Source organism: Choloepus didactylus, chromosome 4 (genome assembly GCF_015220235.1).
Source record: "Choloepus didactylus isolate mChoDid1 chromosome 4, mChoDid1.pri, whole genome shotgun sequence".
In the NCBI taxonomy this organism is placed as follows: domain Eukaryota; kingdom Metazoa; phylum Chordata; class Mammalia; order Pilosa; family Megalonychidae; genus Choloepus; species Choloepus didactylus.
Genome location: NC_051310.1, coordinates 132693275 through 132721247, shown reverse-complemented (window position 1 = coordinate 132721247; position 27973 = coordinate 132693275). Strand labels below are relative to the sequence as shown.

General features: G+C 40.7%; 1 protein-coding gene across 1 annotated transcript; it reads left to right on the top strand.

Annotated features, from left to right (window-relative positions):
• Nucleotides 1–23045: 23045 nt before the first annotated feature.
• On the top strand, nucleotides 23046–23429 carry LOC119532800 (brain protein I3-like). The gene has a single exon (XM_037835096.1). The coding sequence runs from the start codon at nucleotides 23046–23048 to the stop codon at nucleotides 23427–23429; it is 384 nt and encodes a 127-aa protein (XP_037691024.1).
• Nucleotides 23430–27973: the final 4544 nt, after the last annotated feature.

Genomic DNA, 27973 nt, shown 5'->3' with positions numbered 1-27973 from the left:
ACAAAAGCCAAATGGTAGAAACAATCCAAGTGTCCATCAATAGGTTAATGAATAAACAAAATGTGGCATATTCTTACAGTGAAATATTATTCAGCCACAAAAATAGAGTTCTGATATATGTTACAACATGGATAACCTGAAAACATTATGCTATGTGAAATAAGCCAGACACAAAAGGAGAAATATTGTTGATTTCACTTATATGAAATATCTAGAATAAGCACATTCATAGAGACAAGCTAGATTAGAGGTTACCTGGGACTGGGGGTCAGAAAAGAGGGAGTTATTGCTTAATGGATAGAGAGTTTCTATTTGGGGTGATGAAAAGTTTAGTTATGAGTGGTGCTTATGGCAGCAGAACAATGTAAATGAAATTAGTGCCACTGAAGTGTACACTTAAAAATCATTCCAATATATATTCCATATATACGAATGTATGTATATAATCACTATAAAAAGAAAATCATTTTGGTTTCCTCTCATGGGTGGGGCTCATGCATGGGCTGAACATTCTTCTTGGCACAAAGTTGTGGAGGGAGGAGAAATTCAAGCATCATATGTCTTGTTGGACTAGATGACCCTTAAAAAAGGCTTCTAGCCCCAAATATCATAGTTGGATGATTCCCAAGTGGCCACAACTCCAATCTGTGTGACTGCCCCAGGTCCTCAAAAACCACTGGCCCTTGCTTGAACCCAAAATTCTGGAGTCATTCATTGCTAGGATCTGGCTATGTGAAGAAGAAACTAATGGCTTATATCCCAAAGGTGAAGAGACTGGGGTGTGGTTTTGAGCCCTGGTTGCTCTTCTTTATCCAGAATTGTAGTCACAAGGAGGCTCTGAATCATTCTAGAACTAGCTGTGGGAACACACGAGAAGCCACACACCCTATTGTCTTCCTGCAATGAATATGGGCTGAACTAATGCAAACCAAATTTGATTTACACAAACAAAATATCAAAAAAATTTTGTCAGGCAGTGTTTTTACGTCATTTTATCCTTGAGTGAATTTTTACAGCTGAGTTGGAAACTCTATCAAATAGAGATTAGAACTTCTTTGCCAACTCCCAATGTACATCTTATAGTGTGTGTGCATAGCCTATCCAGAACCACTCTCTCTTAGCCACCAGGGGTTAGCCGTGTTCATTACTCAGCAACCATTTCCTGACATCCTCCCTCCTACCACACTCACACACACACACACACACACACACAAGGATTTTTTAAAAAATTCACAAGTTGCATTTCCTTGGTTACTATGGCTGCAAAGTGTTGATACTGAATTCGTAGTCAGGTTTTTATACATTTTGTCATTTTTCCCATGAACTAATAAACCACAGTGGAGGTAAGTGTGAGCAAATGTGAACCTTATGCAAAGCATTTTTTATTTTCCATTGCCATTCCCTTCTCACCCTTAATCATTTAGTGCTGTGAACATAAGAAAATGAAAATGTTCAACCTCCTCCCTCCCCCTCACTTTTCTCTTATTTCCCAAGCTTAGGAGGGGGAAAACCACCAGCTATTTCCCATCAGGACTGTTTGTAGAGTCATACATGTTCTCAATTGTGGCATCAGAAACTGAGGGCAACTTTTGGGTGGGAAATGGATGACTGGTTGGCATCTGCCTTCTGTTGAATATGCAAATGGATGCCGCAGTGGGAATGGCTTAGCAGGATAACATTTTTCTCTCCTGTGATTCATGTGGCTTTCATCCTGGGCCATGGATCCAGTTCACAGTGAGTGCAAGCCCAATATCAGCTTTGTATGAGGCACTCCACAGCAGAATACAAGCTCAGAGCCCATACATGTGAAAAAGATCTCAAGCTGAGTCAAGAAGGGACATGCATAAAGTGTAATCTTCCATAATGGAAAATGAGTGGGTTGTATGGTAAGACTATCTGGGTTCAAAACTTTTATTTACAACTTACAAGGTGTATGGCCAAGCCATACAACTTCTCTCAGCCTCAGCTTTCTCATCTGGGAAAAGGAGAGTGAAAATAATAATCCCTACATCACAGAGTTGTCATGAGCATTAAATGAGATAATCTATTAAAAGGATTTAGCACACTGCATGGTATTGCTCAATGAGAGCTAGTAATTGTATTATTCAAGAAACTTTTAGTAGCAATAGACAGAAATACAACTCGAAGCAATTTAAGGGGGGAAAGGTATTTATTGCTCTATGTAAGGCATGGATGGTCCAGGGGCTCAAACAGTGTCAATAAGACTCAGCTTCCCCCTCCCTCTCTTGGTTTTGCTGTTATGGTAGTCAACCTCCTAGATGGCCCCAATGAATCCTGCCTTCTGATAATTCCACCATGTGTGGCCCCTACCAGAAGAAATGGCATGTCCACTTCCAAGATTAGGTTATAAAGGCAATGTGTTCTCTCTTTTTCTCTCCTACCTACTTTTCCTCCCTCCCTCCCTATCTATCTATCTATCTATCTATCTATCTATCTATCTATCTATCTATCTATCTATCAATCATCTATCTATGATTTTTCTATCATCTATATCATCTCTATCTCTATCTTGTCATTCTCTCTTGGGGAAGGCATCTGCTATGCCATGGACAGCACTATGGGGGGGCCCACATGGTAAGGAACTGAAGTATCTTGCCAAAACAGCCATCTCAATGAGTCATCATGGAAGCAGAACTTCCAGTCTCAGTCTAGCCTTTGGTTGACTGCAACCTCTGATGACATCTTGACAGCAACTCATAAGAGATCCTGAGCCAGAACCATGCTGCTAGCCACTCCTGGATGCCTGACCCTCAGAAACTGTGTGAGTTAATATGTTGTTTCATGCTGCCAAGTTCTGGGGATAATTTTTTATACAGCAAGAGATGCCTAATGCAGCTATCTGCTTTCATGGCTTCACTTGCAGATGGGTCTCTTTGAGCCAGCCTTTGGCTTACACTATTCTCCAAGCTAGTAATTCCAATAGAGAGAAATCTTTCCATTTCTCTAAATGACAACAAACTTCCAGGACTGAGTGTCACTGGATGGACTTATGTGTCTTTCCCTTAACTGACATTTTCAACAAAGTAAAATCAAAGTGCTTTCACCAGAAGAAGGGAGATTTTTTCTGGGTAGAAAAAATAACAAATGGGTGCTATTGTTATTATTGTTAATAATCACAACACAATTATTTATCTTGTGTAGGCTAATGTGTTTGGCAGTAATAAAAATGGCTCCTATTCTACCTGTGATGTATCTGAATGTACCTACTAGACCCCATCCCCAACACTGCAGCCCTTGGGGACCTACAAACTTCTGCACTACTCCAGCCATCCTTCTGCAGGTGGGAAAATACTCCAGATTCTGTTTTCCTGCAGGAATAGGGAAGGGGCTCATGTCATTTAGGTTCCAGCACAGGACATGTCCGAATTGTGTCCCCCTTACCAGGCTCTGGGATCTTGAAGGGAGATTGCTCATTTTCCATTTCCTGTGCCAGGCACATATAGGAGGGCTCAGTGGATGTTTGTGTTTCCTAGGCATCTTACTCACAGGTTGTTGTCAAAAGAACAGGGATTTCCTAAAAACTAGGTGAAGGACTTGATAGACATTTCTCCAAAGAAATATGCAAATGGCCAATAAGCATATGAAAAGATGCTCAATATCATTAGCCATCAGGGAAATGCAAATCAAAACCACAATGAGATACTACATCACACCAGGAATGGCAAAAAAGTGGGGGATAGGTTTTGGAGAGGATGTGGAGAAATTGGAACTGTAGTACATTGTTGGAAATGTAAAATGGTGCAACCACCATGGAAAGCAATATGGCAATTCCTCAAAAGGTTAAATATAGGATTGCCATATTAGCCAACAATTCCACTTCTAGGTATATGCCCAAGGAAAGTGAAAACAAGATATCAAACAGATACTTGTACACTAACATTTATAGCAACATTATTCACAATAGCTATAAGGTGGAAAAGAATCAAATTCCATCAACAAATGAATGAATAAACAAATGAGATGCATATACACGGTGGAATATTATCAGCCATAGGAATGAATGATGTTGTGAGACATGTTGCAGCATGGGAGAAATGAAAAAGTTATGCTCAGTGAAATAAGCAAGGCACATAAGAGTGAATTTTGTTTGATACTGTTTAGAAGAGATGACTAGAAATAGCAAATTAGCAGAGTTGATTAGAGATTTCCAGGAGATAAGGAAAGAGGGGAAGGGGGCTTGTTTGTTTGGGAGAAAAATGTGTTCAATTATGCCTCACTGGATATTCTACTGGAGAAAATTATCAACTTCTCAGGGTATCAGGGTCTTGGGCAGACTCTCAGGTGGAGCCAGCTTTTCTAGCCCCACTGTCGCAACAGGTACTACTTGGTTAGAGAAGCAAACAGGCAGTTTATGCAAAGAGAAGGAACTGCTATTCCCAGAAAAAGAGAGGGCTGGTGGGCAGGAAGAGGGAAGTTGATCAATATACACTCCTTTAAAAGTGTGTCTGTGGTTGGCTAGCTCTGTGTCCTGTTCTCACTGCTGTAAACTAGTTATTGTCCACCATTTACATCATTTTTATAGGAAAATTAATTTTGAGTTGACTGAAAATTTGGGACAACTATACTGATTCAGGGTTAGGAGGAAGATGGGAAATTACTAAACACATTGGTGTCCTTGCCTCAGGATCTTGAAACTCTTAACTGCTAAATTTCTATGCCCCAATTCCATTGGAAATAAGAGAGCATCAATTCCATCAGTTAAGAATGTATAAATAACTTACATAGTGGGCAGTGTTATTTCAAATAAAGAACCAGGAAATGCCAAAATTATTTGAATGACCAGGGCTGAAAGGGGACAACTCACTGTCTTTTTCTCTCCTCTTTTCTCCTCTTTGCTTACACACCTCCCTGCTTTAGGTGAACAAGTTGCTAAGGATTAAGAACTCTCGGCAAAAGTATTTCCCTCTTGGGGTAAGAGGAAGTTAAGATTTGAGGGGTGAAGAAGGATTGGGGACGGTATAAGCACTAAGCCAGGTGTTGATAATTCCCCTGCAAATATAAAAATTTCTAATTAAAAGTTGGCAGCTGCACAAAACAGCTTGCACCACGGGGGAAATGAGGACAGAAAGGTTGGTTTGGAAGAGGAGACCTGATGTAATCACATTCCATTGAACACAAATCCTTTCCTGTGGGTAAATATTGTCCTGGGAATAGTATGCTCTGTTCCTAATAAATTTCAACAGGCAAAAACATAGACATATCACCTAGAAAAGGTCTTCAAAGGACTGTGATTCCTGTAAGCCAGGAAATAGAGAAGATTTCCCATTAAAGTAGGTCTGTCTGTTCAGCAGGGTTCCTGGGTCGCTGTCACGGAGAAGTTACTTGCTGACTCATCTTGAAATTGGAGAATTTTCAACTTTCCATTGCACACAGTTCTGTCTCTTTTCAGAGCAGTTTTTTAAAAAATAATTTTATGAACATATTTTTGAATTATGTCCCCCTGTTTAAATTTTAACAAGAAATATTACTTGTTCCTGATTCCAATAATGAAGAAAAAATACCCTCAGTTTTTGAATCTTTTTCAACTCATGGTGTAAAAAATGCATCAGCCAAGGACAATTGGTGGTCAATTTTTTTAAAAGAAACTACAAAAAATGCATCTTTTCTTTAAGCTTTCTCAAATTTTAGAAATGCCTTTTTAAAAAAATTGTGCTCAGGAAGTTTAGGTTCTGTTTTCTGTCATTCTTGAAGCCCATGTACCTATGTGGCAAGATAAATGAGTTTCAAAAAAAAAAAAAAAAATGCCTTTTTTTCCAGTAGTAAAGAAAATAGCTTTCAATAACTCTTCAGTTATTTTTAAACAAATACCTTCCCCCCATTCAGATCCAGGTTTCCAAATTCTCACTCTGCCCCGAGTCTTGGCCATGGCCAGATGACTGAATCCCAGGAATTTGAAAGGACCTTAGAGATCCCCTATCCCAAATCATAACTAATGAAGGTACCAGTCCACAGCCTCACCCTTCACAACTGGTCTTGGGGTCTCTATTTGGACACTCAGTAGGGTCTGTATTTTGTGAGATTCTTTCCTGGAAGAGTCAGGCTCATTTTCAAAGATGGACAAGGGAGTGACTTCATCAACATGGTGATGTAAACAGCTACTGAAAACTTCTCCCCAGAGATTCAATGAAGAAAAGGACAATTCTGAATTGTTTGAAACTCTGGAGGAGGATATAGACTGGAGAAGGACCCTGCAAATGCTGAACTGAAGAAAGAGAAGAAATATCAGGTAGGAATCCTCCATCTCAGACCAGCTGGTCCTCTCCCCTCCCCCTCACTTGGTCTTATTGTGGGAAAGGCACAGAATCAGCAGATGGGAACCCTCCCACCAGGGACACAGACTATAAAATCTCTCACAGCAGTGAGACATACTCCAACCATTTGAAGACCCAGGGGATAGGGGAGGACATTTCAAGGCCCAGGTCAGTGAGGGACAAAGAGTCTGAGAAAATGTGGACAGAGACTGTGTTTCCAGCCCTGGGTATGAAAGCCATTCCCCAACCCTTGAAGGAAGCAGCAGCTGGTGGCTGTTTCCTTGCCTGGAGGACAGCTGGAGTACTGGGTCAGCTGAGGGAGTACTTTGCCACAGGTGGAGCACCCCCCCCCCACATCAAGCCAGATTTTGACTGGCAAAGTGAGGGCATAGGAATCCCACAGTTTCAGCTCACCTGTGTAGATGCAGCCTGTGCTCAGAGGCAGAGCAGCTTCTGAGGACAATTACGTTACCAAACAGCACCATCTGCTTGGACAGTCCGGAAGGTGGAAGGGAATTGAAACACTTAAAAAGTTGCTCCAGACCCTTTCTTAAGACCGTAGGAGCAGGTCTACACACCCTGTATGGAAACCTGGCCCTGCTTTGACTGAGAAATACAGAAGACCCGACTGTTAAAGCATGACTCTAAAACAAACCCAGGTCTTGCTGGCTAGTGGAAAACAGCACCACTGGAAGCCAGCAGATTTGTATGACCACACACAGTGAACTTGCTGAGGTGCCCAGTGCCTGCCTCCCATCCCTGTGGTAGGCCACAGTGGGCACCTGATTCTGGGGGGAAAACCAGGGGGCAGAGCCAATCTGACAACTGGTCAGCAAGAGAAACAAAGAAAGGATAGAGATAAAAGACAATCAACAAGAAAACCCTAGGCAAAAGAGAGAAAACAACTTCCAGAATAAACTAATCAAGAAAATCAGATGCCTAGACAGCAAAAAATCACTAGCCACACCAGAAAACATGGTTATATGGCCCAGTCAAAGGCACAAACTAACACCTCAATTGAGATTCAGGAGTTGAAACAACTAATTAAAGATGTTCAAACAAATCTTCCAAATCAAATCAATGAGTTGAAAGAAAACATGACAAAATAAATGAAGGCTATAAAGGAGAAACTGGGTGACTGTTCTGGTTTGCTAATGCTGCCATTTTGCAAAACACCAGAAATGAGTTGGCTTTTATAAAGAGGTTTATTTGGTTACAAAGTTACAGTCTTAAGGCCATAAAGCGTCCAAGGTAAGGCATCAACAATAGCATACCTTCACTGGAGAATTGCCATTGGCATCCAAAAAACCTCTGTTAGCTGGGAAGGCATGTGGCTGGTGTCTGCTGATACCGGGTTGCATTTCAAAATGGAGTTCTCCTAAAATGTCAGCTTTCAACAGCCATCTTCAAAATGTCTGTTTCAGCTGCAGCTGCAAGCTCCTTCTGTCTGAATTCTTATATAGGGCTCTAGTAAACTAATCAAGGCCCACACTAAATGAGTGGGGCCACACCTCCATGGAAATTACCTAATCACAGTTGTCACCTACAGTTGGGTGGGTCACATCTCCATGGAAACAACCTAATCCCAAGGTTCCAACCTAATCAACACTAATATGTCTGCCCCCACAAGATTGCATCAAAGAACATGGCATTTTGAAGGACATAATACATCCAAACCAGCACAGCGACCATAAGAGGAATTTGTAAGCTTGAAAAAACAAATGGCAGAACTTACAGGAATGAAAGGCACAACAGAAGAGATGAAAAACACAATGGTGACATACAACAGCAGACTTGGAGACATAGAAGAAAGGATTAGTGCCCTACAGGACACAACAATCTGAAATCCTACACTCAAAAGAACAGATAGGGAGAAGAATGGAAAAACATGAGCAGGGTCTCAGAACGGAATGACAACATGAAGCACATGAATATACGTGTTGCAAGAATCCCAGAAGGAGAATAGAAGGGAAAAGGGGCAGAAAGATTATAGAGGAAATACTCATTGAAAATTTTCCAACTCTTATGAGAGGCATAAAATTACAGGTACAAAGATGCACAGTGTACCCCAAATAGAACTGGTCCAAGTATGCTTACTCCAAGACACTTAATCAGATTTTTACACATCAAGGACAAAGAGAGAATTCTGAAAGCAGCAAGAGAAAAGCAATCCATCCCATACAAGGGAAGCTCAGTAAGACTAAGTGTGGCTCTCTCAGCAGAAACCATGGGGGCGAGAAGGCAGTGGTATGATATATTCAAGATATTGAAAGAGAAAAACTGCTAACAAATAATCCCATACCCAGAAAAACTGTCCTCAAAAAATGAAGGAGAGTTTAAAATATTTACAGATAAACAGACATTGAGAGAGTTCATGAACAGGAGACCTCTACAAGAAACACTAAAGGGAGTGCTACAGACAGGAAAAGACAAGAGAGAGAGGTTTGGAGAAGAGTGTAGAAATGAAGATATCAGGATATAGAAAGAGGGTAGAGATTGGGCATTTGATGCTGAAGGAGTATAGAATGTTCAACTGGATTGATTGTATAGATCCAGAAATGGATAGCACAATACTGTGTGATGGAAGTATAGTATGGTAAGTACACTGAACAAAGATGACTGTGAACACTGTTGAAAGAGGAAGGTTAGGAGTAAGTACACCAGAAGGAGAGAAAGAAGATAAAGATTGGGACTGTATAACTTAGTGAAACCTAAAGTGGCCAATGATTGTGATTAAATGTACAATATAAGAATGTTTTTACATGAGGGAGAACAAATGAATGTCAACTTTGCAAGGTGTTGAAAATTTGAGGGTATTGGGGAAGAAATACAAACAATGTAAACAGACTCTATAGTTAACAGTAATATTGCAATATGCTTCCATTAATTGTAACAAAGTTAATATACCAAAGCTAAATATCTATAAGAGGGGGATATAAGGGAGGGGTATGGGATTCTTGATGTTGGTGTTGTTGTCTGACCTTTGAATTGTATTTTATTTTATTTTTATTTATTTTTTCTTTTCTTTGGTTAGTCTTCTTTTTTTTTTTCTTTTTCTTGTTTTGCTTTTTTCTCCTCTTCCTCTTTCTTTGTGGAAGAAATGGAAATTTCCTCATATAGATTGTGGTGGTGTGTGATTAAAAAAATCACTATGTGATTACACCAGGAAACTTTGATTGTTTACTTAGGAGGGAATAAATGGTGTGTGAATAAAACTGTTTGAAAAATAAACAGAGGGACACAAGTGCTGGAGAAAATGTGGAAGAGGGATATAACTAATCACTGTAGGTGGGGAAGTAGAATGGTACAGCCCATCTGGAGGACAGTGTGTTGGTTCCACAGGAAGCTAAGTATGGGGTTATCATATGGTCCTGCAACACTGTTATTGGGTGTATACTTGCGAGAACTGAGAACGGGGACATGAATGAACATTTCCACAGTGGGGTTTATGGTGGCAGTATTCATGAGTTGTAAAAGAATAATAGGGAGGGTTGGGGAGATGGGATATTTTGGGTGCACTTTTTTACTTTGATTTTTATTTTTTGTGTGTGTTAATGAAGATATTCAAAATTGTGGTGATGAATGCACAACTATATAACGGTACTGTGAACAACTGATTGTACACTTTGGATGACTGTATGGTATATGAACATGTCTTAATAAAATTGAATTTAAAAAAAAGATAGGCAGGGCAGACAGACTGGATGTACTTGAATTCATTTGTTCATTTATTCATTCACTCATTCCTTAAACAAATATTTATTGGGCACCTTCTTTGTGCCAGGCTGTTGTTGTTGTCCCAAAGAAGGACAATTTGTGGAGGAATGCAGACACTCAAGAGGGACCTTGGAAAACTGCTATGCATGTAAACTTTAGTTCACTTGTTGCATATGACAATTCTGCTTGCAATTCCATTGACCAAAACAAATCAAATGATCAAGCCCACATTAATGGGGCAGAAAGTATACTCCTTCTGTGGGAAGGGTGTTGGAGGGAGAGGAGAATGACTATTTACTGAATAATAATACAATTTACCACAAGTATCTTTTTTGTTTCATTGGCCATTTGGATTTCCCCTTTTATGAAGTGTTATTTCAAAGTTTTCTATTGGTCAATTTTTCCATTGGGTTGGCTGACTTTTTCTTATTGATTCATACACGTTCTTTTTACATTCTGCTTACTAGTCCTTTGTCAGTCATATGTATTGCAAACACATTTTCCCACCAGTGACTTGTAACCTTGCCCACTGTTTCAGTTTGCTAAAGCTGCCGGAATGCAAATTACCAGAAATGGTTTGGCTTTTTCAATGGAAATTTATTAGGTTGCAAATTTACAGTTCTATAGCCATGAAGATGTCCAAATTAAGGCACCCAGAGGAAGATACCTTGACTCTGAAGAAAGGCCAATGGCATCCAGGGTTCCTCTGTCACGTGGGAAGGCACATGGCAATGTCTGGCGGCCCTTCTCTCCAAAATGTCTCTGAGCTTCTGTGTGCCCTTGCTTGTCCCTCCCAGGACATTTCTGTCTCAGTGTTTCTGAACTGTCTTCAAAATGTCTCTGCCTTTTATCCTCTCATAGACGACCCCTGTAAGAAGACCCACCTTGAATGGGTAGGGTCCCATCTCCATGGAAACAACCTACTCAGAAGATCCCACCCACAATAGGTTTGCCCCCACAAGACTGGATTAAAACAACATGGTGTTTCTGGGGCACATAACAGTTTCAAACCAGCACACCCTCTTTATATAAACCTAACTTATGAATAGATTTTCTTAATTGTAGTGTAGTTGTATTTATTACTCTTATCCTTTATGATTAATGCTTTTGATGACTTCTTTCAGAAATCCTCACTACTCCAAGATAATGAAGATATTCTTCCATATGTTTTCTATACACCTTTTAGGTTGTAGGTTTAGATCTTGAATCCATCTAGATTTTTTTTTTGATATGATGGATTCAATTTTTTTTCCCCAAAGAGCATCCAATTATCCTGTCATCATTTATTGAACAGTTCATTGTTTTAGTTTTCCAGGCTGCTTAAAGCAGATACCACGAAATGGGTTGGCTTAACGCAATGGGAACTTATTAGCTTACAGTTTGAGTATGAGAAAATGTCCAAATCAAGTCATCATCAAAGTGATGCTTTCTTTGTGAACAGAAGCTGCAGATGATCCTCAGCTCCTCTGCCACATAGCAAGGCACGTGATGGCATCTGTTGTTCTCCCTTGTCTTCTTTGTTTTGTTGCTCTCAGCTTCTTGCTTTCATGGCTGTCTCTCTGTATTCATTCCATTTATAAAGGACTCTAGTAATAGAATTAAGCCCCATCCTGAATGAGGTGGGTCACACCTTAACTGAAGCAGCTTCATCAATAGATCCTACTTGCAATGGGTCCACAACCACAGGAATGGGTTAACTTTAAGAACATGATTTTCTGGGGTACACACAGTTTCAAACCACCACATTCATTTTTTCCCCATTGATCTGCAGAGAAGCCTTTATTATAAGATAAATTTCCATATGTTCATGGGACTAATATAATAATAAACTATTAAGTTAATCAGTGAGTGATTGCCATTTCCTTCTTTATAATTTTCTGTATTTTCCAAGTATTCCACAGTGAATACGCATCACTTATTTAATTAGAAAAAAATGCATTGTTTCTAGAGAAAAAAAATTAAAGTTTAAAGACCAAGAAACAGCAAAGGACACTTACAGATCTCCAGAATTCTAGGGAAAATTTGCCTTTTGTTGCTTTTCTCACCTTATGTCTGCTTATTCTTAGCACCAGTGACAAGTAGTCAAGAACTTTCTCATCTCTGAAGCATGGAGCAGAGCAAAAGCCACCTGCCCATCCTTCCAAAGGGACTGAGTACCGTACCCTGCTTCTCCAAGTTCAGGCTGAAGTGTCCTTCCCTGTTAATTTGAGCTGTATTTCTTTTCCGGACATTGGTGCTTATTTAGGTCCAGAGTCTAGGACTCCAGGAGCAACCAAGAATCCTCATGAAATAGACAGTTCTCACTCAGTGTCCAGTTTCTATTCACCTAATAATCGATCTCTCAGATCCAAACTGCTCCCCTCCCCCTCTTCTGCTTCTTACCCAGATGGTTCTTTACTCCTGCAGCTGTTCTTAGCTCTCTCCAGTTATGTTTGGGCTCTTCCAAGGAATCCAGACAGGCACTTGTGGTGAGTGCAGGTCTGGAGACAGCCTGGGCTCAAATCCCACCCCTGTTATTTATTAGCTGAGTACCCTTTGAGAAGTTACTTTACCATTCAGCCGCTTAATAGAGTTTCCTAGACTAAAAAACGGTGATAGTTGTGAGAATAAAATGAATTAATCCATATAAATTTCTTAATAGTGCCTGCCACATGGTAAACTCTCAATAAACATTAGCTGTAATTATAGTTATTCCATAAAATGCTTATATAAAAAATTCATCAGCCCAGTGTCATATTTAGGCACACACGTAATAGCAAATTGTTCACTCCTTAAAGAAGCCCAAAGCAAGCAGATGTCATAAGAATAAACCACTGTCATCTATAATAACTGTTTTACATCACTGTGACGAATCCTCTCTTCCATCTCCCCTCAAAGCAAAAGCCTTTATAGTCAGCTTTGGAAGGGGTGAGGCAGAGGTGTAGAAACTGGAGAAGGGTCACTGTGTTTCTTGTCTGGGTCAATATAATGCACGTTAGAGACAACATGCTGGAACGTAGAAGCTAAAGTAGCAGAGAAGACAGCGATAATTCAAGCCCTCAGGAATTCACAGAAATCCAGAGGAAAGTTTTGAATTTCTGTAGACTAGGAAGGGGTGTGGGACAAGACTCAAACCTACTGTACCCATATCTAAGGAGCAGAGACTCTCCATCTGTGTTCAAGAGGTACTGCCCCAAATTCATCACCTGCACAGCCTTTCCCAGCTGTTGGTTGCTAAGCCAAGGTGCTACGAACCTTACACTCTTCTCCCTGCTGTCTTCTCCCTTGGCAACATCCCTTATGGATAGGCCATATGGGCAGTCTTGGATCCTGTATTTGCTTTGCTTGGTGGTTGGCTGCTTACTTCCTGTTAACATTCCTTCCCCCAATGCCCCTCAGAATTTGGGTCTCTTTTAGCCTCACCTGTTTCTTCTCTTTCCTGTGCCCATAGACACCATTCTCTGATTTCTCCATCAGCTGCTTGGCTCTTGACTGGGAATTAAATCTAACTTCTAGTCAAATATTTTCCATCTGAAATTCTTGTTCGGAATGGACAGGTGGTGGGCCTTTATGGGGGTAGAAGGGGATGATCAGGGGTGGTACCTTGAAAAGTCAAGTTCATACATCCAAATGACTTTCAAGAAAGAAAAAAATTCTTCTTCCCTTGGATTCCAAAAAACATCGGGCCCAGTGCAGAAGCGATTATGGCCAAGTCGGCTAGTGCTGAGTTTGAGCCCAAGAAACAGTTTAGGAGTGGACAGAGGCTCATAGCTGGCACACATGCTTTTGAATTCTCTCTCGTTTGTCCTCCTGGGTTTTCTTAACCCAGGCCCTTGGCCCAGTCACAGTGTCAGGTCAGACCAGGCCACAGTCCAAGGCCAACCCATGTAAACTGCCACACCCCACATGTGACATGCATGACAAGTTCTGGCTTCTCACAACTGTCTTGAGTGCTCATCTCCTCCAGTGGAGTTTAGATAAGAACTTTCAGCTTGGCCGCCTCCTTCTGATTTTCTTTGTTTTCCCCAGGTCCAGTGGCTTCATGGAGAAACACATTTACCTACCCCAGGAGCCTCTTGCCTTGACTTATACTCAAACCAAGAAGACTTCAGCAAGAGGAAGCAGTGCTGTGTCATGGTTCAGGGTGTCAGTTCGAATCCCAGCTCTACTGTTTATTAGCTGTGTGACCTTGGGCTAGTCACTTAACCTCATGCTCCCTGTTTCATCACTTGTGAAATAGAGCTAATAAGGCAAATAAGTGTGATTACTCAAAAAGATAACCCACAAATAAAAAGGTGAAGTGATTTGCTGAAAAACATGCCAGTAAACCTGAGACAGGAAATGGGGTGGGCATTATGTATGGAGAGGTGGTCGCTTCTCCTTTTGGGGAATGAGATTCATAGTTCCATAGAGAGTACAATGGGTAGTCGAGTTGGGAAAAATAACTTTATGTGTGAACCCAGAGAGCTAAGTAAAAAGAGCAGAGCTGGGTCCAGGCACTTGGTGTTTGACATTTAAGGGTCTATGAGTTGAGATGACATGGAGAGAGGACAATGGAGCCTAGCAGGGGCACCTTCTGACATCCACAGTTCTTTGGCTTTGTTCCATTGCTGGAATGGCCTGTTTACAGGGGTCTGGCTCCTGGAATGGTCAGGGCTGCGTTGGACACAAGGTCATAGGTTCTGTTGGGGGAATGTCTCCAATGGGGGACACTGTGGGATCTGGGTCTCTACAGTTACCACCGGCAGTGGCAACAACAGCCAAAAAGAATGAGGCTCCTTGCTGGGCTAAACATGGGTTTGAATAGAATGCTTAAAGGCAATACTAATCTGGGCTGATCATTTGGAAGAAGGCTTCCCAGGGTTTTGGAGCTCTCAAAATCTTGGAGCGTAGGGTCTTGGGTCAGTTCCCTCAAAAGCCAATTTACATCGCTTAAGTCAACTGGAGTAGAGTGCCACATTAGCCACTGCAGTCTGCAAGCCTTGGGCCCCATTTCCTCATGAGGAACCTTTCTGTATCCCTAACTCAGAGTGGGCCCCGAGTTATATAATTCTCATGTTTGAGAGTACGTGGCCTCTTTTTATATGCCAAGCTGGTTATGTTTGTATAGTGGTTAGCACTCTGCCTGGCACATTTTAAGAGCTCCATAAACGATGGTCATTATTGTTAAGCACAAGTGCTGCAGCAGCCAGAGGGCAGAGCGTGCTCCTTGGCAGCTGGAGTGCCCTAAGGGGAGGGCGGGGGCTTAGTGGCTGGGAGAGGAGGGTGGAATTAATTAGCAGTTGACACATACCCACTTGCTCCAGGGAATCTCCTATCCCCACACACAAGTCTGACCCAATTCTGCTCAGCCCTTCTGAGACTCTCTGGTTCCAGCCACCAATCCAAGCCTGGGAGCACCCTTCCCGTCAGCAGCCTGTGGCTGGGAGGAGGCAGAAGGGGTGGCCCGCAGCTCAACCGCAGTTGGGAGTCTTGAGTACTAGCTCATCTCCTCTAGCACTCTCTGGGGGTCGGAAGGCTGTGAGAATGGGAGGAGAGAGGGTGTGAGGCACCTCTCTTGGTCAGGGAGGCCTCTCCTCCCTTGGAACACTCAGCAGCCAGGTCATGGGCTCATGGGGTTGTTTATCAACCTCAGCCTGGGGGAGAACATGCTCACATGACAGTATATTTCAAGTGGGAATGTATTTTCCAAATGTGCAGGACCTTGGCCTGGGATTTAGCTGTATGATTTTTCAGACCTTGGACCATAGGATCTTGGGTCAGTTCCCTCAAAATGCAATTCACATCGCTTAAGTCAACTGGGGTAGAGTGCCACATTAGCCACTGCAGTTTGCAAACCTTAGGCTCCATTTCCTCATGAGGAAGCTTTCTGTATCCCTAAAGAAACCGGAAGAGTGCAAAGTGACTTGTTCTTGGCCGTGCAGGGCATTGATTCTCATAGAATGGTGGGGGTGAGGGTGGGGCTGGGGGAGATAGACTTGGGAGGTCACCCAGGGCAGCTTTCAGGCAGAGAAGGTATCATCTTTCCTTTTCAGATGCACCATCCGAGGCTCAGAAAGACTCACTCATTGGCCCAGGCTCACCCAGAGCTGGGGATCCATCACCCAACCTGCTGCCTCTTCCTACTGCAATAGAAAGCTTCCTTTTATTTGTATGACCTTTTTAAAGCTTAAAAGGGTCTTATTTATTATATATTTACTATTCTTTTCCAGCCACCAAAACAAAACCACATTCTACAATCAGTACTTTTATGTAAACATGATGAACCCAGTTGTTTGTTTTCATTTCTCCCATAATCCTGTAGGGTCCTACATCCCATGGTCACTTAGGCACCCACTGCCTTAAGATGTCCCCCTTCCCAGAGACTTTGAGCCCCTTCATGCTTACTTCACCTTCCTTTTTTTTTTACTATAGTCCTACACATGTCTTTATATTTTAGTCTCCTACAATCTCTCCTATAACCCCATCCACTCAGTGTTCATATATTGGTTTTATGGAACTAGGTAAAGGTGGAAAAACTGAGACAAGGAGAGAAGTGACATTTTCAAGGTCCCTCAACAGCAAGGCAGGGACAAAGACCTCCTAATTCACATGTATCTCCTGAACCCTTCAACACCCTTCCACTTCCCAGACCACTGCCTTGCTTTAGTCCATATTGCCTGGATTCCTGCAGGATCCCATTCTTTCAACAAATGAGTGAGACAGGCACAGCCCCCACCATCGTGCACTTAATACTCATTGTAAATGAGCAATAAAAAAGGGATGTTAAGAGGCCTCCCTACTTGTTCTGCTGCCTCAGTCTCTTGGCTTCTTGGACTTATCCTACACACTCTTGCTGGATTAATAGTCCTAATATTTCTAAAGCAGCCCACAAGTAAGATTCAAGCTGTTCTATCCCCACCACAATCACAACTTCAGGACCCTGCTCCCTTTACACACTGATCCTCCTGGCCAGCTAGCACTACTACCCAATCGGTTCTTGCCTACTTTGGTGTCTTTACTCAGGAGATTCTCTCTGAGTAAAAGCCCAGCTTGACATCTTCCAGAGGCTTTCCCTGACACCTCTCACCAACATTTTTGTGGAAAAGATCAATGTTACAAGATTCAGGGACTTTATAACTCCTTTCAGGTAATGAATAGCCCAATAGTAGATAGAATGAAACTGAAGAACTTAGGATATCCATCTCTCAACATGTTTTTGAAAGCCCACTCTTGTCCATGGAATGCTCACAATTCTTCCTTTTTGAGCATTTGCCAAGTTCTGGATACCAGACGACAAAACACAACATGGAGAGCATAGTTCCTGGTTTCTGGGCTTATATTTCAAGAAGTTTGTCTTTTGAAAAGTCTGCAGAGTCTTTATCAGCTGTAAAGCATTTACAAAACTTTATTTTTTCAGAAAGCTTCCCTCCCCTGGGGGTTTAGCCTGTGACATATTTCATTTCATATGCTGTATCTCACAAACATCTCATAATATGATTCCTGAGGACATCCTTATCTTCCCAATTCTGTATGTTCACTCTGGTTCTCAGGCAGAAATGACTTCCTCATTCCATCTTTCCAGCATGTTTCTCAGGTTCCCTTCTTCTTGCTCTAGCCTTATGATCTCTCACTCCATCAATACTTGCAATTTAGCAACACATACTTTAGCTCTTCCTCTCACATGGTTCAGAGCAGTGAGGTTTAGTGCCTTTGGAGTTTGTGGTGAGACAGCTAGCCAACCACCAGAGGTATGTGCTCTCCTTCAAGTCAAGTTGTTTTGGGGACACAGCTACCTAGTTCCTACATTTCTCAACCCCCTTGAATCTTACTAGGGCCTTATAACTAATCACAGTCAATGAAGTTGAAGTGATCTATAATATAGATCTACAATATAGATCACTTCTGGGCAGAGGTTGCTACAGTATCGATTGTGCATTCATCATTCACTCTTCTTCCTTTTCAACCATTTTGATGCAACATATTGAAAATAGTGGAGCTTCAGGATGGAAGGGACCTGTATTCCTGAGTTACCACTTGGAGAATAACCTCCTAAGAAAGCCCAGCCAACCTGGATCATCTGCAGAGGACTTTGGGAAAGACATATGCTTTTATGAGGTTAAAACACTGAGATTTTCCCTGATCAAAAAAAAAGATAAATTGAGGACTGAATCCCATCTCTACTACTTGTTTGCTGTGTCATGGTAGGAAGATTACTTAACCTTCCTGGGTCCCAGATTTTCCATCAATAAGAAAGGATCAAAAGTACCCAACTTTGCAAGACAGTTGTAGGAAGTAAATATTTCTGAAGTGCTTAAGATGTTATAGATATCAAACACTTTCTATATCTCTGTGTGTGTGTGCTCCTGTGCTGCACCTTCATGTGTGTTACTCTTATAACTAGATTGTAAATTACTTGAGTAGCTGTTCAATGTTGTAGATCCTTTCTTAATTCTTCATAAGGCCTAGCACAGTGCAAAGCAGTTGAAAGGTCTCAATCCATATTTACTAAGAAGAAAAAAAAACAAAACAATGAAAACAACAAAAAAGCACACACAAAAACTTGGCTAAAGACATATGCAAAACAACCTGTACCACCTCCTTGATGACATCCCATTTTATGCCACCCACCACCCACCCCATTATACACCTCCCTTTATTGTCTTCCTCCTATGACCATCTCCCACTGTTCAGTTCTTCCCTTAGCCACTCATTGACCCATTCTTTCAGAAGTTTATTTTTGTGTATGCTTGTTTCTCAGTATATGAGTAAATGGGTGTGTCTATTTGGATAAAAGTGTTTTTGTGGTTTGAAATGGAATGGAGGCCAGGAAAGGGCGGGAGCTCTTTGTAAGCAGATGGTGAGAGAACCAAGCTGGAAGTGACCTTATTTCATGTTTTTTATAAATGTAAAATTTCATACAAGCAATGTGTTAAAATCCCTAAGTTGGAAGATGTCACTAAGCACTTCTGCCCTGTATAAAATATCAAGTTGATGAAGCTCAACCATCTCGTCAGATTGGTATGTTGAGACTTTGGGAATTGTGTCAATGTGTTTTTAAAAGGAGAAGATGTATTTAAAAGATTAGAGCAACGAAGGAATGGTGGATTATAGGTCATCTTAAACGAGCACAGTTTAGCTTATCTTAAAAAAAAAGTCAGACTCAGACCTTCATTAATGAAGAGGCAGTTGAAGCTCCTTAAGTGTGACAGTATTTGACATGCTTTTTGCATATTTATATAGTTCTTAACCTTTTCTAACAAAAGCTAAGAAACGGAAAGTGACACCAAAGAGTATTCTGATGCTAGTATATAGGGAATAAATGCCTAGTGGGAAACAACAGTTTTTTGCATGATGTCCCATTCAGGAAAATTTTTAAAAGTATGGGCTTCATTTTAAAAGAGAATACACACACCCGTGCACACACACACATATATCAGGGAAATGTAACAATTGCAACTATAGTAAAGCTTTTTTGTAAAAAATATTTCTCCAACATGAAAAGGTTGCATTGGGGCAAGCTACAATTTCAACAATGACATATATAATTAGCTCACATTCAAGTATCTGCTTGAAACCTGGGGCCTTGGAACAAATTTTGTGTGAGATGAGAACTGGTGGTGTTGGATGGAGGCAGGCTGGGGTGTAGCTGCTGAATTTGAAGTGGAGTGTGAATCAGCCATAGATCAGGATCAGTAAACAGCCAGTCCACCAGGATCTCGCCAATCAAGCTGTGGTCTGCAGGCTGTCCTCAGGGCTGGCACTAGGGCAAGGCAAGTGAGGAATCTTCTTCGATGCAAACTTTATGGGGATGCCAAAATAAAAAAATTCAAATCAGAAAACTGTAAATTTTGGGCTGGTGGGCTACCTGTTTTTGTACATAAAGTTTTTTTTTTTTAATTTTTTATTTATTGAGATTGTTCACGTACCATACAATTATCCAAAGATCCAAAGTGTACAATCAGTTGCCCCCGGTACCATCATACAGCTGGGCATGATCACCACAATTAATTTTTTTTTTCAATTTATAGAACATTTTCATTACTCCAAAAAAGAAATACAGACCAAAAAAAAAAGGAAACTCAAATCCTCCCATACCCCTAACTACCTCCCCTCCATTGTTGACTCATAGTATTGGTATAGTACATTTGTTACTATTGATGAAAGAATGTTAAAATACTACTAGCTGTAATTAGTTTGCAATGGGTACATTTTTTCCCTATATGCCCCTCTGTTATTTTTTTTTAAAGTTTCAGAATAGTGTTTAATTTTCAGATATTTATAGTAATCTTATTTGATATCACAAAATAGTGACCGTGTTATAAGTTTTACAGATGAGGATATTGTTGCATTATTCTCACCATACATAGGTTACAGAATAAATCTGAATACAGATCAATACTTCCCCTTCTTCCTCCTTTGTATATCTACAAACATGCCTGCATATAACCCTTGCTATTCAAATTATTTTTATCTGAACCAAGGAACTAAATGCATTGAGATAATTTTGTTTTGTTTATAGGAATTCTCACTGTAAACTATACAAGCTTAGGGATCAGAGAGTAAATAGATTTTTTTTTTTTTTTTTTTTGCCAAACCCTCTAATTGAACTCAGAAGCTAAAATGGTTCAGTATTTTCCATTAGCTATGCAATAAATAGCAAATCTTGGGTCCACAATTAATGTTCTTTTGCTGCAGTGTATGAAATAGAAGTTAATAATTACCATTTAAATTTAGTGGTTCAATGACTATAATAACAGATGTCTTTCCATATATAAATAGACATTTTCACCAACACTGCTCCCTATATGCCTTTGCTCTAGCGGTCCCATGCCTATCTACATAAAGTTTTGTTGGAGCAGCATCAGCATCACCTGGGTGTTTGTTAGAAATGCAGAATCTCAGGCCCACTCCAGAACTTCCTACTTAAAATCCGCATCTTAACAAGATCCACAGGTGATGTTTGTGCCCAAAGAAGTTTCATAAATGCTGCTGTAGGAGATTTCAAGGCAGGCTAGACTGAGCCATGGGCTGTTCCAGGCAGGCTAATAATTTGCTGCTCTTAAATGGATATTCTTTACACATTTTTAATTTAACATTTATTTAGTAGGGATGGGAAGAAATTGATTTTTTTTCTTAATTAAAATGTATCTCTTTCTTCATATTCAACATAAGCTATTCATTACTTGCATTGAATGTAACATAACATTTAAACCTATTTGGAATAAATTTTTATTTCCCATCTTCTCCATCATTTACAATTGGACAGCATTAGTCACTCACACATGAAGCACAGATACAATACAGAAATATAATTGAATGTTCCCATTCAAAATATATTTTAAAGTTCCTTTTTCTGACATTCATATTGGCAGCAGAATACCACTTTTTTGTAGTTGTTTTGTCTTCAGTTTTTCTTGTGGTTTTATAAATCAGAAAGCTTCTTGGGAGGCATATTAGCTTGAAATTTAAGTAACAAAATACAACACTTATTCTTGGTAAAAGGCACCATGTGGTATTCAGCATTTCTAGGTCGGTGCCTGGATCCTGGGGGCAGATAGGCCATGGTACCACCCCTATTCCACAATATAACTTGCATGCACTTAGCAGAAACTCATCACTTTGGAAGGAGCTTCTGTTTTTACTCCAGACAACCTTAAGCTAACAGAACTAATTTATATTTTACCAGCTCTAACCAGTGGTATGAGAAAACCTCGGTTAACTGGACCATATTTCTGACTTTGATATTTTTAGGAGTTTTCCCCAACATTTTGCTACAAACAGATTTTATATTGGGGATGTTGACTCCCTGAGACCTACCCAGTGCGGAGTCAAGAATTCCAATCTTGCCTCAAGGCTGGTGCAAGGCAGTGGTTTAGCAGGTTGAGCCAAGCCAAGCATCATGTAGCATCCACATCTTGCTGCTGCTTGGTTTTCTCTACTCATGGCACACCCCAAAGTCTAGTGAAAAGTTACAGTATGCAGAGTCAGGAGCATCAAGATTAATGTTACTATGTGCGAACACAATGTCCTCTAGACTAAGAGTGTCAATAATGGATGGGGTGCATATCAGAATTACCTGGCAGATGTTCACAAAACACTCTCATCTGCCAGGGTTCACAATAGGCCTAAAGATTTAGAGCAGAGGTTCTCAACCTTGGCTGCAAATTGAAATCATCCAGAGAACTTTTAAAAATGACAATGGATGGGGCGCAACTCTAGAGATTCTGGACAGCAAGATTTTTTTGAAGCTCCCTAAGTGACTCTAATTTGCAGCCAAGATTGAGAACCACCATATAGACTCTTTGGAGTGAGAAAGTGGGTATATGTTTATTTGTATCAGTCAGGGTGAATGATGGTAGCTGCTATAACTAACTAATATAAAGCTAATGATGTTCATGTATCAGTGGCTTAATGCAATAAAGTCTATTTCTGTGAGTGTAAATGATTCCGCATGTGGTTTTCTGACTACCCCAGGGAGTGGTATATATCACTTCTAATGGCATCACATTGGTTAGTATCTTATCGCACAGCTCCAACCTAACTGCAGAGAAGGTTAGGAGATACAGACTTTTTGTGAGCCCGGGAGGGAAAAAAGAGAGTTGGTAAGTGTATTACTCAGGATTGTCTAGAGAAATAGAACCAACAGGATATCTATCTATTTATCTTTATCTATCCATCCATCCATCATCTATCCATCCATCATTTATCAATCATCTATCATCTATCTATCTATCTATCTATCTATCTATCTATCTATCTATCACCAATTTTATCAAGAGATTCATTTTAAGAAATTGGTTCACACAGTTGTGGGGACTGACAAGTCTAAATTATAAAGGGTAGGGTAATTTAAGCCTTCAGTCCAAATTTCTTAGAAGAAGCTGGCTGACTCCAGACTTAGTAGTAGAGGACTTAATCTCAAAGCAGAATTTCTTTCTGGAACCCTCAGTTCTTTGCTCTTAAGGTCTCCAACTGATTGGATGAGGCCCACCCACACTATACAAGGTAGTCGTCACTTACAGTCAATGGATCATAGGCCATCTGCCAGGAGGGAGCCCATCCGTGGGCTCCAGGAGCCGAGCTGGGCCTCCGGCCATGGACCACAAGCCGCTGCAGCACGAGCGCCGTCCCCCCACCACCCACCTCCAGGGCAATGGACCTGCAGCCCTCACACCTCCAGGGCCATTCCTGCTGCAACCCACTTCATCACACGGATACCCAACCACCACCCCAGGGTCTCCATGTCCACAGTACCCTGTCAATTCAATGGTTGTTCGAGAAGGCTGCCCAGTCTGCAGATTTGGGGTTTTGGAGGGCTTCTTCACCTTTCTGGGCATCTTCCTGGCTACCATCTTGTTTCCCTTTGGATTCATCCGCTGTTTTGCCTTGAAGCGAAGATGCCCCAACTGTGGAGCAAACTTTGCTTTAAGAGAACAATACGCCGAGCTTTCTTACATTCAGTTATCTTTTCTAATGTAAATGTCATGTACAATAGCTCTATTTGATTAAGCTTCACAGGCTTGCTTTGTAAAGTGCAGTGGGATAGATTTGGTATTTGCCAGCCGAGGTTTTATGCATGGAGGTAACAGAGCAAGGACACAGAAGGTTAACAACTTGATAAAATATTGCTTTTATTTTTTTGCAGTCTTCAATTTTGAAAAAGGTGAGAAGTACTGTTTCAACAAATGAGATTCATATCATAAAAAAAGGCAACTGATTAAAGATGCTAATCCCATCTACAAAATACCACCACGAACAACTGGACACCATTATTTGGCCAAAGTGACATATAAAATTAACTATCATAGTGTGCATCTAGTCAGTATCTACCACATATAAATATTATGAAAATGTTTATAAATCCTTATTTGACATGATGTTTAATGCTCCCTTATTTGGGAACCATATAGGCTTACTTTAAGTAGCAACATTTAAAAATTGTAACTTTTTTTCTTAAATTTGTAGTAAGACTCTAAAGGATGTTTCAATACTTTTCAATTAAGATTGTCTTGGAGGGAGTAAGTAGATAAGACTCCAGGCTGCTCCTTGCTGTTTGAACCCAAACAACCCTGCCTACATTTTATATATTGGATTTCAGAGTAAGATTTCATTTAAACTTGGAATCTAACCTTAAAAACAAACTCACCACTGAAAATGGCATTTCTAACTTTGGTGATTCACAAAGATCTAGACATGGGCTTTCCTGATACAAAAGGTAAACTTATTGTAGGATTGCACCTTCCCTCCCATCTACTAGGACTGTGGGAACTGAGGATCCCTACTTTCTGCTACTTCCTATGGGAGCCTGCAAAGTCTAACCATGTACGCACTGAAGATACAACTGGGAGAGAGTGGATCAGTTGCCCCCTCATTTTAAGGTGGTGTAGATTAGGAATCTGGCTTCAGTCATCTTGTCCCCATTATGCAGGACTGGCACAAGGCAGGGGCTTGAAAAATATTTGAGAAAAACAAAGAAAAGGAGGGAAAGGAGATGAGGAAGAGTCAGAGACAAAATGGGTTGTTCTTCCGCATGGATTTTCCCTAGTTCCACTTGCATTTTTATTTCCCCCGATCTCAGTCACTGATCCAGTCAATAAATATTAAATGCCTGCTGCATGCCAGGCACCTAGCTGGGTGATGGAGCTATGAAGGTAAGGCAGGCCCAGTCCTTGTGGTCAGAAGCCTGGCATAGCCCAGCGGAGGCAGCTTTGGGAGCATGATGCAGTGCAGCAGGGGGTTACACGTGCCATGATGGGCCTTTACTGAGGGTCGAGGCCCAGAGCAGAGTGCAGTTCACTCTCTCATTGATCTTTTTCTTGCGGAAAAAGCTGAGGGGAGCCTAGCTCTTGAATCACATATGTAATTTGCAGCTTCACAGTTCCTGTTTTGCTTTCATATATTTCATTTTGTTCATTCTTCTTTCGGCATGGCACTGTGAATAGCATACATGCTTTGTTCATGGGAGAGCTATTTTTAGTCTCATCTCTACCTCTTTAAGGTTGAGAGACTTTGGCAAGACACCTGAACTAGTGGAAAAGGAGAAGTATAATAATCCAGGAATATAAGGGTAATTGAGAATCAGAGGGGTTATGTTTCACAAGTTCTTTTTAAACTGTAAATTTCTATATAGGTGTTAAAAATTTTAAAAATATGGTGTATAATAATAATAATCCAGCAATGATATAGAGAAGGTATTATTATACCAAATTTACTGAGGTAGAAAGCAAGGTTCACAGACATCAAGCAGTTGCTCTGGGCCAAGTAACTAGGAAGGAGGAGCTAAGACTCAAATGCACCTCAGATGCCACACAGGGTCAGGGCTTTCCCAGAGGCCCTCCTCAGGAGTGGACTGAACTCTCAGCAAACTTTCTTGGCAACCCAAAGAAGGGTTAAAACTCTGTAAACAGAGAATCATGGACAGGAGGACAAAACTTTGGGATGAGCACCTGAGCCTTTAAGAACCATGCACCCGCACCCGGCTTCTAAGGGAGACCTGGGTGGGTGGGGCTGAGCGTGGTCATGAGCCAACTTTCCCCGCGGGTACCAGGTCCACGGCAGGCGGGCTCAATGCTTGCTGTGGATGACCAGGAGAGCCTGCTGTGGCCACTCTACAAAAGCGTAGGAAGCAGCAGGCCTCCTGGCAGAGCTGCCACTACGGCCTGGGGCATGGGATGCCTGGAGTCTTATTGAAGGACTGCCCTACACAGGAGAAAACAGAAAGGCACATCAGGCTAATTTCATGTAGTTGCAAAAGTACACAGATACAAACTTTATGTAGTCTGTGATGCCTTGGGAATTCTGAGCTATCAAGATGCCATTAATCTTTCCTGACAGGCCTTGTCTTCTACATAGCAGCAGAGCTACTGGGGACACCCAGGCCAGAGCTCACCATCTAGACACAACTACCAAGACCTGTGACCTTCCGTCAATGGCTGATAGGATCGATGGGATGTGTGATTATCGTCAATATGATTTGAAATGTCTCCATTTCCTGGAGTAGAAAAAGTTTAATCATTTAGATTAGATTTAATTTTCCTCAAGAGAGTATTTTAGGGTAAAAATCAAACAGATCTCTTCTTTCTGCAACTCCCAACACAGCGGCAAAGACTCTAAATGGAGCAGCTGCTTTCTGCCAAAAGTCCCTACCTGAGTTACAGATTCTAGAAGGCACTGAGCTAGATGCCTGGGGAAATGGGGAGCATGGAGACAGAAATGTTGCATTCATTTGTGAAATGGGAATAATCACAGGGATCCAAAGTAACGGTGAATTCCCTTTCGTGCGGAACAAAAGTAACGGTTAGAGAGTAGCAGACCAAAGAGGGCGGAGCTAGAAGCAAATAGCACCCAGTTACCTGCTGCAACTCAGTTCACTTAAAAACGATGCACCGTCCACTGTCTGACAATACAAATAGAACTGACATCCATTTTTAGAGGTCATAATTTGGTTTGGGATCAAAGATGCAAAACAGCCTATGTCCTAAAAAGACGTTTATGATTTGTCTGCCAAGAAAAACATTTTGGGTTCATTAGCAGTCAATTTAAATAACAGATTTTGTGATATTTGCCAGCTCCTGCCAAATGTGTGGTGGGTGTCAAATGTACATGATACCACAGCAAAACCCTCATGTTTATATAGACATTTGTGAGAATGTCAGACTATTATTTGAGACACAATCCTGTAAATGAAGCCAGTTGTCTTCACACATGGAAATTTGCAAATCAAACCCACAGCCTTCTTTCTCTCTAGCCCTAAACTCAGAATAATGGTGACAGCCCTTTTCTTTTTTAACTCCAACATAATGTTAGGCTCACACTGTTTTCAAAAGTTTAATGAAGTAAATTGATGTGCTTTTTATGAAGTGTTACTTAAAATTATCAAGTCATAAATAACTAATTCTTCAGCTTTGTGAAAAATTATCTTTCTACCAGTAACAATATTCTAGCATTTAAAGATAATGTCCTTAAACCATTTAATAATTACATTTCTAATAGAGCTCTAAGAACTACAGTTAAAACCAGAATAAAGCATATTCTGTGGACAAAGCAGAATCTGTGATTTAAAAGTCTCTAGCAGGTTATGGTCATAACTTTTAAGTATACTAACTAATAGAGTATCAACCCAATTGTCCTTTATTTTGGCTCATTTAAATTACAAACGATTTCTGAAATTTAACAGTATGGAATGGCAATGTTCAAAGTAATTTTGGCTGAGTAAAGTGCTATTTGTTGAACAAAAATGTAGTCGTCTGTGCAAGTTTAAACATTTCACAAGGCCAGCTAAGTTCATTTCAACTCTACTCACAAAATAATTATTGGCAAATGAAATGGGCTGGAAGGTAGAGAAAAGCAATTTTCAAGCTTCTGAAAGATTTAAAAACCAAGTTCTTCAACCGTTGAACATATAGTTGAAAGGTCATAGACAGTTAGAAGTTACAGGTTTAAATCTTAGGAGTAAAAAGGGTTCTGACAAGAGAAATATTTACAGTGGAACAATGAGGAAAATGTTTTGTTACAGTCAGAAACATGGAAAATATGCGGTTCAAAATTGTTGGCTCTGGAATAAATAAAATCCAGACTTAAACTATTAAAAATATCAAAGGGATCCATTATGTGCCAACTCCGTTTTCTGCTGTTGTTTGTTATAAAGAAAATCCATTATTGAATATAATGTAGGTCTGGTTAAATTATCAAAGACATTTTCCATATGCAATCTGCTATTTAACATATGCTATATATTTTCCTCTAACATTTTCAGTACACTCCCACCATCCAACCATAAGCACAGAGTGAAAGGAATCTTTGAGTCATATTCTAACCTCCTACCCATGGTAAAAAACCCCTTCCAAGACAGCTGTTCGACTTGTCTTTATTGAGCATCTATTATGAGCAAGAGCTTGTGCAAGGCAAAATAAGAGATACAAAAAAACTTCACAAGACATTCATAGCTTGTTAAGTGAAAGAAAGCATCCCTGTCCAAAGGCGACTGTTAAACCTAGATTGATACCCTTCTAGCTACAGAGACA